This window comes from Tursiops truncatus, chromosome 8 (assembly GCF_011762595.2).
Source record: "Tursiops truncatus isolate mTurTru1 chromosome 8, mTurTru1.mat.Y, whole genome shotgun sequence".
Taxonomy (NCBI): domain Eukaryota; kingdom Metazoa; phylum Chordata; class Mammalia; order Artiodactyla; family Delphinidae; genus Tursiops; species Tursiops truncatus.
In genome coordinates, this window is record NC_047041.1 from 78,821,914 (window position 1) to 78,839,028 (window position 17,115).

The 17,115-nt window shown below is 36.8% G+C and overlaps 1 protein-coding gene across 8 annotated transcripts in view; it reads left to right on the top strand.

The window, feature by feature from the left end:
• METTL15 (methyltransferase 15, mitochondrial 12S rRNA N4-cytidine) overlaps positions 1-17,115 on the top strand; it is a 247,242-nt gene that overhangs the window by 133,684 nt on the left and 96,443 nt on the right. For all 8 annotated transcript variants that reach the window (XM_073808727.1, XM_073808726.1, XM_073808728.1 and 5 more), the window contains one exon: positions 10,532-10,723. In XM_073808727.1, the coding sequence (XP_073664828.1) occupies positions 10,532-10,723 (192 nt within the window). The remainder of the gene's footprint in view (positions 1-10,531; positions 10,724-17,115) is intronic.

Here is a 17,115-nt window from a genome sequence, read left to right on the forward strand (position 1 = left end):
TTGAAGTAGAGTTGATTTACAATATTTTGTTAGTTTCAGGTGTACAGTAGAGTGATTTGGGTTTTTGCTTTTGTTTTTTGCAGATTGTAGTCCATTGTAGGTTATTACAAGATATTGGGTATAATTTTGCTGTACTATAGAGTAAATCCTTATTGTTTATGTATATTACTTTGTATCTGTTAATCTCATACTCCTAATTTCTCCCTCCCCTCCTCCCTCTCCTCTTTGGTAACCATAGGTTTGTTTTCCATGTCTGTAAGTCTGTTTCTGTCTTGTATATAAATTCATTTTATTATTTTTTTAGATTCCACATATAAATGATGTTATATAGTATTTGTCTTTCTCTGTCCGACTTATTTCACTAAGCATAATACCCTCTAGGTCCATCCATGTTGCTGCAAATGGCAATATTCCATTATTTTATGGCTAACATTCTATTGTATGTATGTGTGTGTGTGTGTGTGTGTGTGTGTGTGTGTGTGTGTATATATATATATATATATATATATATATATATATATATATATATATAGGCTGCACCAATTTACATTCCCACCAACAGTGTACATGGGTTTCCTTTTCTCCAGCATTTATTCTTTGTAGATTTTTTGATGATGGCCATTCTGACCAGTGTGAGGTGTACCTCATTGTAGTTTTGATTTGCAATTCTCTTAATTAGTGATGTTGAACATGTTGAATTTCATGTGCCTGTTAGCCATCTGTATGTCTTCTTTGGAAATATGTCTGTTTAGATCTCCTGCCCATTTTTTGATTGGATTCTTTGTTTGTGTGATATTGAGTTTTATAAGCTATTTGTATATTTTGGATATTAACCTCTTGTTGGTCACATCATTTGCAAATCATTTTTTATCCTATTCCATAGATTGTTGCTGTTATCGTTTAATTTATGAAACAAGAATGCATAGATCATTGATTTTCAGCATTCTTTTATGTACATTTTTCTCAATAATGATTTTAGAAGTATTCCACAAGCTTTGATGTGTTGCATTTTCATTAGATGGTAAGTTATGTTGTACTCTTTAAGTATTGTTTAGTTTAAAATATTTATTAATTTTCTTTATTTTCTGGATTATTTATAAGCCTATTACTTAATTTCCAAACATTTGTGGACTTTCTAATAGGACTTTTCCTATTATTGATTTCTACTTAAATTCCACTGTGCTTAGAAAATATACTCTGTATGATATCAGCCCTTTGAAATTTGATGAAACTAGTCTGATAGCCCCAGCAGATAGTCTATGTTTTACAAATTCAGTGTGTCTTTAAAAATATATACATTCATGTAGTTTTGGAGTATGGAGTTTTTTGTGTCAGTTAAATCAAACTTGATAATTGTGTGTTTCAAATTTCCTATATGTTATTCTGCTTAGTCAATATTTACTAAGAGTGATATTTTAAAATCTACCATTATGGTTATATATTTATCCATCTGCTTTTAGTTCTGTCAATTTTTGCTTCATATTTTGAAGCTTTATTATTAGGGATATAAAGATTTGTAATTTGCATGCCATTTGGTAGATTTGACCCATTTTTCATGATAAAAATACCTCTTTTTATTTCTAGTACTGTTTCAATCTGCTGTATCTGATACCACCTTTCTTTTGTGTAGTGTTTGCATTAACATTTTTTCCATCTTCTTATTTTTGAGTTCTCTGTGTCCTAATAGTTAATTTGTCTTTTATAAGCAACATATCATTGGATTTTGAAAATCTTTTTAAAATTAGAGTATTCAGTCAGAATATTTAATATAATTACTGGTGGGGCTTCCCTGGTGGTGCAGTTGTTGAGAGTCCGCCTGCCGATGCAGGGGACACGGGTTCGTGCCCTGGTCCGGGAGGATCCCACATGCCACGGAGCGGCTGGGCCCGTGAGCCATGGCCGCTGAGCCTGTGCGTCCGGAACCTGTACTCCACAACGGGAGAGGCCACAACAGTGAGAGGCCTGGGTACCACAAAAAACAAAAAACAAAAACAAAAAAAGTAAAAATAAAAAAATATATAATTACTGGTGTATTTGGGTTTGGATCTATCTACTATCTTCCTGTTAGTTTTTTATGTATCAACCTGTTCTTCGTTCCTTTTTTTCTTCTTTATTGCCACCTTTTTTGTTATTATCATTCTATCTTCTCTCTCTGTTTGCTCATATGTTATACTTTATTTTACTATACTTTTTAAGATTACCCTGGAGAACACAACATGCGTAATTGTCTTATGAAAGTCTAATATAAATTAGTACTTTAACCTCTTACTGGACAATGGAATTTCAAAGACTTTATAACATAGCCTCCGAAACTGTTATTCCAGAAGAGAGGAATATTACGCCATTGAATACATTTTGAAAGGGTAACTGAAAGATAGAAATATAATTACATTTCATCATTTCTAAAATGTGCTTCAAGTCAATATATGAGTTGTGAATAAATGACTGAATCAATTTTTAGAAAGTGTTTCCTGAAGAGAAAGACAATGGTCAGTAAAGATAATGCTATCAAAGATTTTAAGCAGATTATACAGAACAAAAACGTCTCTTCGTTCCATCTCTACAGTGTAGGAAAATATTCTTTGAGCAAGTGTATCTTTTAATAGTGTTTAAAAAGTGATCACAATTAATATGAAAATCAGCATCTTGGACCTTCATGTAGTATGGTAAACATTAACATATCAAAAAGTGAACAGTTCTCAAACTATAACAAGAGGATGGTGAAATGGAAGGAGAAATACAGCCCAGTAGCAGCACATAAAAGAGATTGGAGAAGAATTCTTTATAGTCAGTATGGCCCTGCATTTGGTGTGCCTGGAGCAAATCCTTGCTACTGCTCCCAACTTTCAGTTGGCAGCACAGTGACCAAATCATAAGAAGAATCTCGTAAGGGAAGAAAAGCAGGTTGGAACAGAGGGAGAGGTAACATTTATTGAGGGCCTTCCTTTGCCAAGGCATCTTAGTAGCTGTCCTCATGTACATTGATTAGCATACTCTTCACCAAAGCTTTGTGAGTTTGGAATTGCTCTGTTGCCCACATGGTACAAATAAAGAATCTGAGTTGTAAAGGGATAAATAATTAAAAAGTTAATAATCTGATTCACTCTGATTCCAGAACTTACTGAGATACTTCTACCATACCAGGCTGCCTCAAAGGGGAAAAACTTAAATACCATGAGATACACGGAACTGAAACTGAGGGATATTAAATAACTTGTCCAATACCATAGGGTTAATAAGTATCAGAACCAATCTTTAAACATAAGCCTTACGATGCAGTTTCCCCTTTCTGCTCTACCACTACTGTTTAAAGAAGAAATAAACCATCTCCTCAGTGATTTATATATGTTTGTGTATATACCTTTCTATATTGTGTGCTGTTGTTCATTTTTATATTCCTGTATTCCAGTACCTGGTAGATAATCCTTATTCAGCAAATATTTGTTGAGTGCCGAATCTGCAGACCTATAGCTATGAAGAGATGGCAAACATTGAAAACAATTAAAGCATTTTAATAAAAATATCAGAAAAACTAGGCAGATTTATGGATCATGACAAGATTATAATGATGAAGAGTTAGAGGTCTGAAATGGCACTAAATAATTAGAAACCTAGGTATTACAGTGTAGTGGTTAAGAACATGACTCTGGAGCCAGAAAGGACTGAGTTTGTATTCTAATTCCAGCACTTACTAGCTATATGGCTTGAGTAAGTGACTTCATTCTTTGTACTTGTTTCTTCATCTGCAAAATGTGGGTTATAATGTCACCTAGCTCATAGGGTTATCATAAGGATGAAATGATTTAATAAGTATAAAGCACTTAGCACAGGGTCTAGTATATAAGAAGCATTCTATAAATGTTTGCTCTTACCATTGCTCAAATATGAGCTATGCTTTCATCCACTGCTTTGGCTCCCTCTGAATTCCTTGCTTGGGGGGGGTGCCTAATGAAGTGACAAAAACAGCCAAGGCCCCTGCTCTGTGCCTACAGACCAATAAAATTTAATGACTAGAAAACAGGTAGCACGCTGGGATTTCATGGATTAATGCTGATACTAACGTGAGAAAGGCTTGGATCCACTGTAATCAGACCTTCACCCCCGCAAAAACAATTTGGATTTTGCTCTTCATATCTTCTTAGGGAATGTTATCACCTAGGTATGCCCTCAAATGCACGCACAAAATGAATGATTAAAGTAAATGACAAAGTGAATCCTGAAACGAACTTTAAGTATCTGAATACATTCCTGGCATCTTCTTAAGAAATGTTAGTTTTCTTCTCTTCTTTACATTGTTCTGCTTGTCACTCTGGTCCATATGATCAGAGTTCTCTGCATACCCATCTGCTAGCTCAGTGTACCCTCAGATTTCGCCACAGCGTTCCTGATAATGGACGGAAGATGGCTTAGTCTGTAGCTTAGGTGACTTTACATGAGGTTGCCTGCGCGGCTGATACTGACTTGATGTCTCAGTTTTAGTGACTGAGCCAGTTCTAATAAATTATATCTCTAACTTATTCTTTCATGCCTGAATCTGTTTCCATCTCCCTGTCTAAGACCTCAGTTCCTTCACAGCTAAATGATTTATTCTTTTTAGAAAGAATCTAGATCTACTTTTATAATTTGTTGAGTAATCTATCCTTAACTGCTATCATTAGACTGTATGCAGTTAGAGGAATGATGAAGTTCCATGTTTAATCCTAAATCACGTAGTAGCTACTCTTACATCACTAGCCTCAGTATGTACTAGGATCCTTTATAATAAAACAAACCCAAAACTTGTACTCCAAGTGCAGATGACTTGCCAGAGTAAAGATTAACAATACTTATCATGGTCAAAGCCTCAAAAAATGGCTTCAAGGAACTAGGGTATTACTGGCACTCTATTGCTAAGTGCCTTATTTTTCTTGGCGTTGGGTTGTAGAATCTTCTCATGTAACACGTGCTTTGAGTCACAAGCAACATTTTACTTACATCCTGGGGATCCTAGGGTAACGACAAATGATGATGACAATGATAAATTCTGTATTCTTAGTTATGGCTAAATGTCCTGGTTTGGCTCTGTTTTTGTGACCATCATGATCCTCTCTGGTGATTTCACACTTTTCTGTTACTTGCTTTATAACACTTGTAAAATACATATGCAAAAATACTAAGAACTTAAAATTTGAATAAAAGAGGAAGAAAGGAAGGAAGTAGGGAGGGAGGGAAGGAAGAGAGAGGACCTGAGGAAGGAAGGGAGAGAGGAAGGAAAGAAAAAAGAGAAGAAGAAAGAAAAAAGTGGGCGTGGAATCTTCCTACCCAGGAAAATTAGCCTCAGTATAATTGCATATGTGAAATAATGCCCCAGGGTCTGAAGTTAAGGCTAAGTTTTCAACAGTTTGTTGGTATACTTGTAGATTTTTTTTTTTTACTATGAGAATATTCTAATTCTAGAAACTGATATAATAGTCTAATTCTATAACTGATATAGCATCAGAAGACTCTGCCTTAAACACATGATTTACTTTGTGGTGTTGTCTCATGGTTACTTTTTTTTCCCCGTATGATATTCTCATACTTGTAAATGATTATGGTGAGGATTATATTTTTGTTACTTACTCTTTGTCATGCCTAAAACTATCTGAATATTAGTGTTAAACAGTTATGTTTGAGGGTGTCCAAGAATGCAAACATCTCCTATAAGATATTATTTTTATTTTACAATTATATTATTAGCTTTAAGCAGGATATAGCTCTAATGCTAAGGAATTAAGACTGGGCAATAGTGATTTGTTTGAGGCTTTTGCTGCAGTGTAAAGAAGATTTCTATGGTTCAAGATAATACCTGGATCCTAAAGGGTTGTAGAAAATATGTAGGTTAGAGATTGTACTAGATCTACAATAATTAACAAAACAAAACTGCACAAGTACAGTGTGGAGGAAACAGGCTTTAGCAGTGGTGTACAATGGTATTAGATAGTATAAGTCAACAGTGTGAAACAAATTCTAAAACTTTTGATCTTGAGCTGTATTAATATAATAACTAGAACAAAAGAGGAAAGAATTTACTTTATTCTGTGCTGATCATTATGGAGTTCAGATCTAGGGACATAGGCAAACTGGGACACATTCAGAAAAGAGCATCTTGCATGGTGAAAGACTTTTTGCATAGAGAATAGCAGAAGAAACAAGAGTTGTATGATTTAGAGAAATGAACACCTGAGAAGCATGATACCTATAATAGTTATGTTTTCCATTGCAAGTAAAAAAAAAAACAACTCAAACTGGTTTTAAATAACAAAGGTAATTTATGAGCTCATATAACTCCAAAGTTCAGAGACAAGTTGGATTTTAGGTGAGGTTCAATCTAATAGCATGGTTAATCTTTCTCTATGCTTTGTAGAGTTTTGGCCAAATTGGCTGCTACCCTCTCCCTTCTTTGGGCCAAGATATCTGCTGGCAATGATCAGAGCTATGTGCTTTTTCATATCAAGTGAGAGTCTGAAAAACATTTTTCTTCCCATGGCTCAATGGAAGAAAAGAATTTTCTTTCCCCAAGTCCCTAGGAAATATCTCTTGTATCTTATTGTCCAGAGGTGTGACACATGCCAATCTTAGAACAAATTATAGGGGCCGTGGTGGTCATGTGTGCAAGTTAGCTTAGCTAATCAGAAATCTACCTCTTGAGCAGAGATATTATATCCATTAGGATAGAATTCTCAGGAGAAACAGAACCAGTAGGAGATATACATACATATACACACATACGCATCATATAGATATATATATATAGAGAGAGAGAGAGAGAGAGAGAGAGATTTATCTCAAGGAATTGGCTCACATTGTGGGGACTGGCAAGTCTGAAATGGTAGGGCAGGCCAGCAGACTGGAAACTATGATAGGAGATGATACTATAGTCTTGAGATTGAATTTCCTTTTCCTCTGGGGAACCTCATTTTTTGCTCTTAAGGCCTTTCATCTGATCAGATGACACACACCCACATTATGGAAGGTAATATCCTTTACTTACAGGGAACTGACTGTAATGGTAACCACATCTAAAAAAACCTTCACAGCAATACCTAGATCATTGTTTGATTAAATAACGGTACTTTTGCCAAGCCAAGTTGACATAAACAATCATGGATATGATCATTCTCTCCCAAGATACAAGGCTGAAATTTTGATGTCCTGTTGGAAAAAAGAGACTGGCAACTAAGAGGTAGCCAACAAGTATTGCTTACAATAACTAACAATAGATATGTAACAGGCTGCCATGGGTTTTTTTTTTTTTTTTTTTTGCGGTACGCGGGCCTCTCGCCGCAGCGGCCTCTCCCGTTGCGGAGCACAGGCTCCGGACGCGCGGGCCCAGCGGCCATGGCTCACGGGCCCAGCCACTCCATGGCACGTGGGATCTTCCCGGACCGGGGCACGAACCCGTGTCCCCTGCATCGGCAGGCGGACTCTCAACCACTGCGCCACCAGGGAAGCCCCTGCCATGGGTTTTTAATTGTTTTCCATGGACTGATACCTGGAACAAAAGTTATAGAAATAGTGAGGAAACAGCCAGCAACTTCACTAAAAAACAACTGACTAAAAAAAAATTTTAAAAACCAAAAACCAATAGTGAGTTTTTATTTACTGGGAATGTTCAAACACGGGCTAAATGACTGTGAGGTAAGGCCTAAAATTTAAGCCCAGTATTATGTGTTCTTGACATTTAGGGAAAGCTGGAAGAATCTTAAATGGCCTAACCACAACTTTTCTTCCCCACTGTGCTTCCACAGAGAAGGTTCCTAGCCAAACAACACTCCTTATCAAAAGGATCAGGCATAATACCTGCTTATCCCTGAGTAGCAGGTTTCAGTTCCCTGCCAGCCCGTGGAATTATTCAAACAAGCCAACACATCCTTTCTTGGGCATGCAGTACCCTACCCTACTGATACCATAAAATCTGCTTCTCACAGCCTGTCGGTCCACTCTGTTCCCGAGTGCAGCACCCATGTAGCCATGCATGGCATTTGGTGTCCTCCTCCCCTGGGCTGTGAGTGCATGTGATTAATAAACTCCTGTCAATCTCATCTGACCAGTGTCGTGTGCTGTGTGTTCACTTGACCATTTCCATAATTTTAGAATGGGAATCCCTTCCTCACCAATGGGGTGAATGAGATATGATTAAAACAATGAGTCTCCTCCCCACCCTGCCCCCCAGCAGGGATGGTGGAAAGGGAAAAGATTCAAACATCAATTAAATAATTGGAACAAATGATTTGTGAGTTGCCTTCCAATCCCAAGATTCTACTATTTCTGTTTTCAATGCTAGTATTAATATTCATTTTATATTTTCCAAATACAGACAGCAATTTGTCTGTCTCTCTACTATTAGCACCCATGAGATTGTTTTGCAAGCAGTTTATTTATATACCTTTCTCTCAGCTCAAAGCTCAGAAAGCCATGATTTATTAATCTGTTTATACCTTAGAATAGCATAATGCCTGACACATTGCAGATATTTAGTGAATATTTGGTGAGTGAATCTGAAAATCACTTTCACCATTGGAATTTGAGAAAAAATTACCAATGAGCTGTGAAATTCTCCTTAAACAACAGAACATATAAGTAAATATCATAGATATGAATTCCCCAACACTGTTGAAATCCACCCTCACTCCATACACCTGTAGATGGAGGGAATGAGGTCTTAGAGTGTTGCCCAATTTTTCTCTTCTCATTCCCCTTCCAAAATGCATGCCAGTTGCCCTAGGGCTTCTGAAGAACCCTGAAGGCAGCATCTCACTTTGTGTAGGAAGGAGAATTAATATAGCTGTAAGGTGATCCCAACTCCTTGCCTGTCTGTTAATTCTGAATGCTCCATTCACTTTGGAATCCCTGCTGAGAGCTAAAACATTGCTTCTATAAGAAGGCGTTTATTTTAGGCATAGTTTCATTCTTCAAGTGTGCAGCTGCAGAGCACCCCTATCCTGAATTATGTGAAGAATATGGAGAAAGCTAAAATGGTTGGCTTGAAGATGTTTGACATATAATAAGTAATAAAACAGAAAGAAAAAAGATATTTAAATTGGTTTACTAGTTAAAAGTTAAATTTTTTTCCAGTTTTATTGAGATAATAATTGACATATAACACTGTACAAGTTTGTGTCCAGCATAATGACTTGACTTACATATATTATGAAATGATTACAACAATGTTTAGTTAACAGCCATCATCTCATATAAACACAAAAGAGAAAGGGATTATTTTCCTTGTGATGAGAGCTCTTAGGATTTATTCTCTTAACAACTTTCATAAATACCACACAGTAGTGTTAACTGTAGTCATCGTGTTGTACATTACACCCCTAGTACTTATTTGTCTTATTTGTCTGGAAGTTTGTACCTTTTGACCACCTTCATTCAATTCCCCTTACCTCATCCCCCACCTCTGGTAACCACAAATCTCATCTCTTTTTTTACGAGCATGGTTTTCTCTCTCTCTCTCTCTCTTGCTCTCTCTCTCTCTCCCTCCCCCCCCCTTTCAATCTCAAGATTTCACATATAAATGAGATCATACAGTATTTGTCTTTCTCTGTCTGACTTAGCATAATGCTCTCAGGGTCCATCCATGTTGTCACAAATGGCAAGATTTTCTTCTTTTTTATGGCTGAATAATATATATATACACATCTTAAGTTCTTTATCCATTCATCCATTGACAGACACTTAGGTTGTTTTCATGTCTTGACTGTTGTAAATAATGCTGTTATGAACATGAGTGTGCTGATATTGCTTCAACATAGTGTTTTTATTTCTTTTGGATATATTCCCAGAAGTGGAATTGCTAGATGATATGGTAGTTCTATTTTTAATTTTTTGAAGAACCTCTATACTGTTTTCCATAGTGGCTATACCAGTTTACACTCCCATCAACAGTGCACAGGTGTTTATTCTTTTGATAGAATGGCATATGTTTCTTTTCCCAGCCCAGAGATATATGAATTTTTTTTTTAGAAAAAAATAAAAGGACGGGTCTGACCAGGAAATTTTTCTAATTCATAAACTTATATACCTTCACAAAGTATAAAATAAATTGTGTTTATTAGCAAGAATAGAATTATGTCAAACCGGGCTTCCTTGGTGGCACAGTGGTTGAGAGTCCACCTGCCGATGCAGGGGACGTGGGTTCGTGCCCCGGTCCGGGAAGATCCCACATGCCGCGGAGCGGCTGGGCCCGTGAGCCATGGCCGCTGAGCCTGCGCGTCCAGAGCCTATGCTCCGCAATGGGAGAGGCCACAACAGTGAGAGGCCCGCGTACCGCAAAAAAAAAAAAAAAAAAAATTATGTCAAACAACCTCTGGTGTTGAAACCAAAGATACAGAGTTTCCATATCTGTATGTCCTTATATAGTACAAAGCATGTGGTTGGCACTTAGTAAACATATATTGGTTAAATAAGCTAATAATAGAATGTGCTCCCTTTCATTGATCCTAGACCTTAAGAAAGACTTTAATATAACATAAGTGTTTTTTCCATCTCCTGGGTTTATCCCCAGTAAACAGATCCGAGCCATCCTGGGCCAGTTCAGCCAGGCAGAAGCCTTACTAATGAAAGCTGGAGTGCAACCAGGGACTTTAGATGGAGTTCTTTTGGATCTTGGGTGTTCCTCCATGCAACTTGATGCCCCTGAAAGAGGTTTTTCCCTTCGGAAGGATGGCCCCTTGGACATGAGAATGGATGGTGACAGGTGAGTATTGATAAAGCATTTCTCCTCATAACAAGAAATCAATTTCTCAAAAACACTCTGAATTTAATTTCTTTTTAAGACTGTAGAATTCCCATCACACGCCCACACCTAACACTATCCATACATAATAAATCAGTTTTGTTTGCTACTCATTATAGACTTTAGTCTTTCTCTAGATTTGGGATTCTAAAAGAAAAATCATTGCAGTCTTTACACAGAGTAGTGAAGAGGATAACTTTAATACTGATTTTCTTTTTTACAGATACAGTGTGATCTTTTAGACTACTAACAATATTAATATGATACTGAAGCAATGGTTTCATTTTGGTGCAGGCCCAACTATGCCTTTTGTGAAAAGTAAAAGGAACTATATTTAATGCATATTCTTTTGAATACTGCATAAAAGGCAAGATCCTAGAGGTCAGCAATTGTGTGTTGTGTCCTGTTTCTTGTACAGTCACTTGGATTCAGCCTTCTCCAGAGAAACTAAAATTTATGGTACTAAATCAGACACAGTACTATGTGTAAGACAGCTTTACACCTCCTCTTCATTCCTCACCACCTTGAAAATACATTCTCCATCATTTAAATAGGTAACATATATTAAATAACACAAAGAGGGTCACATTCTAGGAAAGTATAGGATAATTTCTTTTGAATCTAAATTAATTTTAAAAGCTTAGATTAGCACTTGTCTCTATGCACAACACTGGCCCAGGAACTGAATAGCCTGTACCTACAAAACAAATCTTAAGCATGTTTTTCTCATTTTATGCACCCCCTCCACCAAATTATTTATCATGGCCCCTACATTTGGGAAGTTTACTTTCTAAAAGAACATTAGTCTTTCTTCTATCTAAATTTGTAAGCTATTCTGTTACTAATCTGCAATTCTAGACCTGCACAAACATTTCTACTGAAACAAATGTATTTTCCAACATTTCTTCCAATCTGTCAGAAGGATCTTTATATGAGAAATTTAATGTCCAATTTAAGTCAACAATTTAATGTTGAGTTGACTTTGACTTTTTTTCCCACAAACTTCTTTGTCTCATGGTAATTATTCACATATAGCCTTTCCCCATGTTTTGATATGACCTGTTAACTTAGAGTGTGACTCATTTTGTTGGAACCTTTTTGTTCTAAGTCTTATACCTTCATTTGCACAAATTGGCATTCATGGAGTAAAGAATGTCATAAAAGAAAACAAAAATCTTTTAAAGACCAATGACTAATAGTAGAGGTCAAATATCTTCTCATGTTTGGAGATTGAGGTTGTTGTGCAGAGGTAATAAAATGTAAAGCAAATTTCTGCTGTTCCTATGTCTTACTAAGGATGCCTTCTGAAATACAGTGAACAAAGCTTCTAGGTAATAGTAATAAATCCCCATATTGTTAATGTAGAGACATCATCAAACTGTAGTCTATAAATGAGCGTTCCTGAGGTTCTCCCCTAAGAACATGAAAATAAGCCCTTGAGAATTAAACTCTAAGTCAATATGTAATAGATAATAATAGTATTGAGCAAATGTATCTTGAAAAGCTGGATGGCTTCCAGGTAGATAGCATAGGCTGTAAACTAATCAGAGATGTTAACATATCTGAAGAAAGTTCATGGCATTCAGAAAGGAGGAGTTGGTTCACATGAATTCATAGACAAGGGAAAGTTGGAGATGCAAATATGTTTAATGCTAATCTAAGTGGTATTATGGGAAGAGGGAGTCCAAGCCAATAAATTTGGCCAGTCAGATCCTGGAAGCTGATATTTCCCTGTGATGAAGATGGATGCAAGAGGCTTTCTTAACCTGTTGCCATTTAACACTGGAATCTTACAGAATAGTTAATTCTGTACTACCCCAAGTTCAACAATAGCTTTCAGATCATAATAAGTTTTCATATAGCAGAAAGAAGTTCCCAGCTTCAAGGACTTGCAGGTCTAGCTCTTTTGTCAATTGTATTCTTCACTAGAAAGTAATAATGAATTGTCATAAATTATGGTAATATTTATGCAATAAATTATGTTAATATTTTTTTTCTCTCCTGAGTTTAGTCATTTGTAAGTTGGTGATCTCTGGAGCACTGACAAGATCTCTTAACTTTTAATTTGGAGGGGCAGATTTTGTATGTTGGCTTCTTCACTATTTGAATGCATATTCTGAAGCCTCCTAACAGCCTATCAGTTTTCCAGAGTATTGCCCCTTTTGCCTTGTAGCCCTATGGAAACTTGGGTTGGCCAAAAAAGTTTGTTCATTTTCTTCCGTAAGATGGCTCTAGTAGCCCTTAGTTGTCTTTCACTTCATTTGAAACAATTTTGTTAGATTGTATTGTGACAGCTGTCAAATTACCATGCATTAAAAAAAAACTTATCAAAATTGGTGAATTTTTGTGTAGCCATTTAATATTGAAGATGGAAGGAAAAAAACAACATTTTCAGCATATTATGCTTTATTATTTCAAGAAAGGTAAAAGCACAACTGAAATGCAAAAAAAAGATTAGTGCAGTGTATGGTGCTGTGACTGATCAAACGTGTCGAAAGTGGTTTGTGAAGTTATGTGCTGGAGATTGCTCGCTGGACAATGCTCCATGGTCAGGTAGACAAGTTGAAGATGATAGCGATCAAACTGAGACATTAGTTGTGAACTGTCAATGTTATACCACGCAGGAGATAGCCGACATACTCAAAATATCCAAATCAAGCGTTGAAAATCATTTGCACCAGCTTGGTTATGTTAATCACTTTGATGTTTGTGTTCCACATAAGTTAGCGAAAAAAAACCTTCTTGACAGTATTTCTGCATGCGATTCTCTACTGAAACTAACAAAAACTTCCATTCTTAAAACAAATTGTGACAGATGATGAAAAGTGGATACTGTACAATAATGTGGAATGGAAGAGATTGTGGGGCAAGTGAAATGAACCACCACCAACCACACCAAACGCTGGTTTTCATCCAAAGAAGGTGATATGTGGTGGGATTGGAAGGGAGCCCTTATTATGAGCTCCTTCCAGAAAACCAAACGATTAATTCCAACAAGTACTGCTCCCAATTAGACCAACTGAAAGCAGCACTTGACAAAAAGTGTCCGGAATTAGTCAACAGAAAATGCATAATCTTCCAGCAGGATAACACAAGACCGCATGTTTCTTTGATGACCAGGCAAAAACTGTTACAGCTTGGCTGGGAAGTTCTGATTCATCTGCCGTATTCACCAGACATTGACCCTTCAGATTTCCATTTATTTCAGTCTTTACAAAATTCTCTTAAGGCAAAAAAATTCAACGCCCTGGAAGACTGTAAAAGGCACCAGGAACAGTTCTTTGCTCAAAAAGATAAAGTTTTGAGAGGACTTCCCTGGTGGCGCAGTGGTTGAGAGTCCACCTGCCGATGCAGGGGACACGGGTTCGTGCCCTGGTTCGGGAGGATCCCACATGCCGCGAAGCGGCTGGGCCCATGAGCCATGGCTGCTGAGCCTGCGCGTCCAGAGCCTGTGCTCCGCAACGGGAGAGGCCACAACAGTGAGAGGCCCGCGTACCGCAAATAAATAAATAAACTCATTTTAAAAGTTTTGGGAAGATGGAATTATGAAGAAAAATGGCAGAAGGTAGTGGAACAAAACGGTGAATACATTCTTCAATAACATTCTTGGTGAAAATGAAAAATGTGTTTTATTTTTATTTAAAAACCGAAGGCACTTTTTGGCTAGCCCAGTACACTACTATTCTATGTGAACATGAGTAAAATAAAATTATGCCTATTATCCACTGAACTGTATTTGAGCAAAATGCTCTTTTAATTTTACTTAAAAGTAGAAAGGTATTAAAAAAAAAACTGCTGAGTACATCCATACTAATCTTAGAATTGTCCTGGTAGAACTGTACATATATTCTATGAGTCTGAATTTACCATCACTAACAAGTTTCATTCTGATGCTTTGTGGTTTGAGCAGTTGAATTAACAGCTAGGTAAGATCTAACAGGGATTTTTCAGTTAGACCAAGAATGATGTTTGGCAAATCTAGGAATGGACAAGATCTAAAGGACAGTGACATTCATTGAATTTCTCTGTTCCAGGCATTATACTATCTAGTTTATAATTGTGTGGACCCTTAATTCTCTCAACAATTCTGTGAGGTAAGCATTGTTACTTACAGGTTAGAAATTGAGGCTCCAATAGGTTCAAAAGCTTACACAATATGAGTAGCAAGGCTATGATTCTGATCGAGGTTGATCTAACTCTATAGACCAAATCTTCATCCTTAAAGCTGTTATTGAAGGAGCAAAGCCTGTTGAGATGGAAATAGGCTACCTTATAGGAAGTTCATTGATCTGGGAGTACCATGGCAGCCAAAAAGAAAAAAAAAAGAATCACAGGATCTAGAAAACAAGGTTACACACACACACACACACACACACACACACACACACACACACGGGGGGGGAGAGAGAGAGAGAGAGAGAGAGAGAGAGAGAGAGAGAGAGAGAGAGAGATGGAGGTCATGGCGAAATAGGGGACAAGCCAAGGACAACAACAAAATTATTTTCCTGGTGGTACTAGACATGTTAACAAGGTGCAATGTAGTATTTTTAAGGATGGATTCAGGTATTCCTTGGCGACACCACTCTGATTGATGGTCAGGTCTTAAAGCTACCATATCCTTGTTACTTAAAGTCATTACAGTATGGTACCAACAATCAATCCAACATATTAACTACAGGAGAGAGAATTGTACTATTAGCAAGGCTATCTTTCTAATATTTAAGATCTCAGTTAGCTCATCACTTAAAATTCCTTGACGCATTTCCCTAAATTAAGGTAAATTGGAATGGCCTGACAAAGTGAATGCTATTTCCTGTTACTATAATTTATTCTATTTAACCAGAGGTTGGTATTGCTTTGTCTCCTCCACCTGAAATTACCATCTAGGCCTGTTTAATATTGTCTGTTAATTACCAGATTTTACCCCATGGTGACTTTTGTCATGGGTGTATAAGCCCATATTGTTAACAACTTGAAATAATAGAAGTTATTACTATTAAGGTTGTTCAAGTTTTTGTGAGGGAAACTGACCAGCAGTATCTTCCTTTTTAGACTTTCTAAATTCAATTTGTACCCCCATATAAATAGTTGCTTACTTTACAGTATTAGATTTAGTTAAGTTCCTGAGATCTAGGCTCATTTAAATATCAGTCAGTAAGCCTTGTATCTTCTATACTGAAAAAAAAAAAAATCAAGCAGTAATTTAAATTTGAACAAACTAAATCCAAAACATTTTCCATTATTTTAGTTTAGGACAAATCTTTTTTTTTTTTTTTCTTTTACATCTTTATTGGAGTATAATTGCTTTGCAATGGTGTGTTAGTTTCTGCTTTATAACAAAGTGAATCAGTTATACATATACATATGTTCCCATATCTCTTCCCTCTTGCCTCTCCCTCCCTCCCACCTTCCCTATCCCTCCACTCTAGGTGGTCACAAAGCACCCAGCTGATATCCCTGTGCTATGCGGCTGCTTCCCACTAGATATCTACCTTACATTTGGTAGTGTATATATGTCCATGCAACTTTCTCGCTTTGTCACAGCTTACCGTTCCCACTCCCCATATCCTCAAGTCCATTCTCTAGTAGGTCTGTGTCTTTATTCCTGTCCTACCCCTAGGTTCTTCATGACATTTTTTTTTCTTAAATTCCATATATATGTGTTAGCATACGGTATTTGTCTTTCTCTTTCTGACTGACTTCACTCTGTATGACAGACTCTAGGTCCATCCACCTCATTACAAATAGCTCAATTTCGTTTCTTTTTATGGCTGAGTAATATTCCATTGTATATATGTGCCACATCTTCTTTATCCATTCATCTGATGATGGACACTTAAGTTGTTTCCATCTCCAGGCTATTGTAAATAGAGCTGCAATTAACATTTTGGTATATGACTCTTTTTGAATTATGGTTTTCTCAGGGTATATACCCAGTAGTGGGATTGCTGGGTCATATGGTAGTTCTACTTGTAGTTTTTAAAGGAACCTCCATACTGTTCTCCATAGTGGCTGTACCAATTGACATTCCCATCAGCAGTGCAAGAGTGTTCCCTTTTCCCCACACCCTCTCCAGCATTTATTGTTTCTAGATTTTTTGATGATGGCCATTCTGACTGGTGTGAGATTATATCTCATTGTAGTTTTGATTTCTCTAATGATTAATGATGTTGAGCATTCTTTCATGTGTTTGTTGGCAGTCTGTATATCTACTTTGGAGAAATGTCTATTTAGGTCTTCTGCCCATTTTTGGATTGGATTGTTTGTTTTTTTGTTATTGAGCTGCATGAGCTCCTTACAAATTTTGGAGATTAATCCTTTGTCAGTTGCTTCATTTGCAAATATTTTCTCCC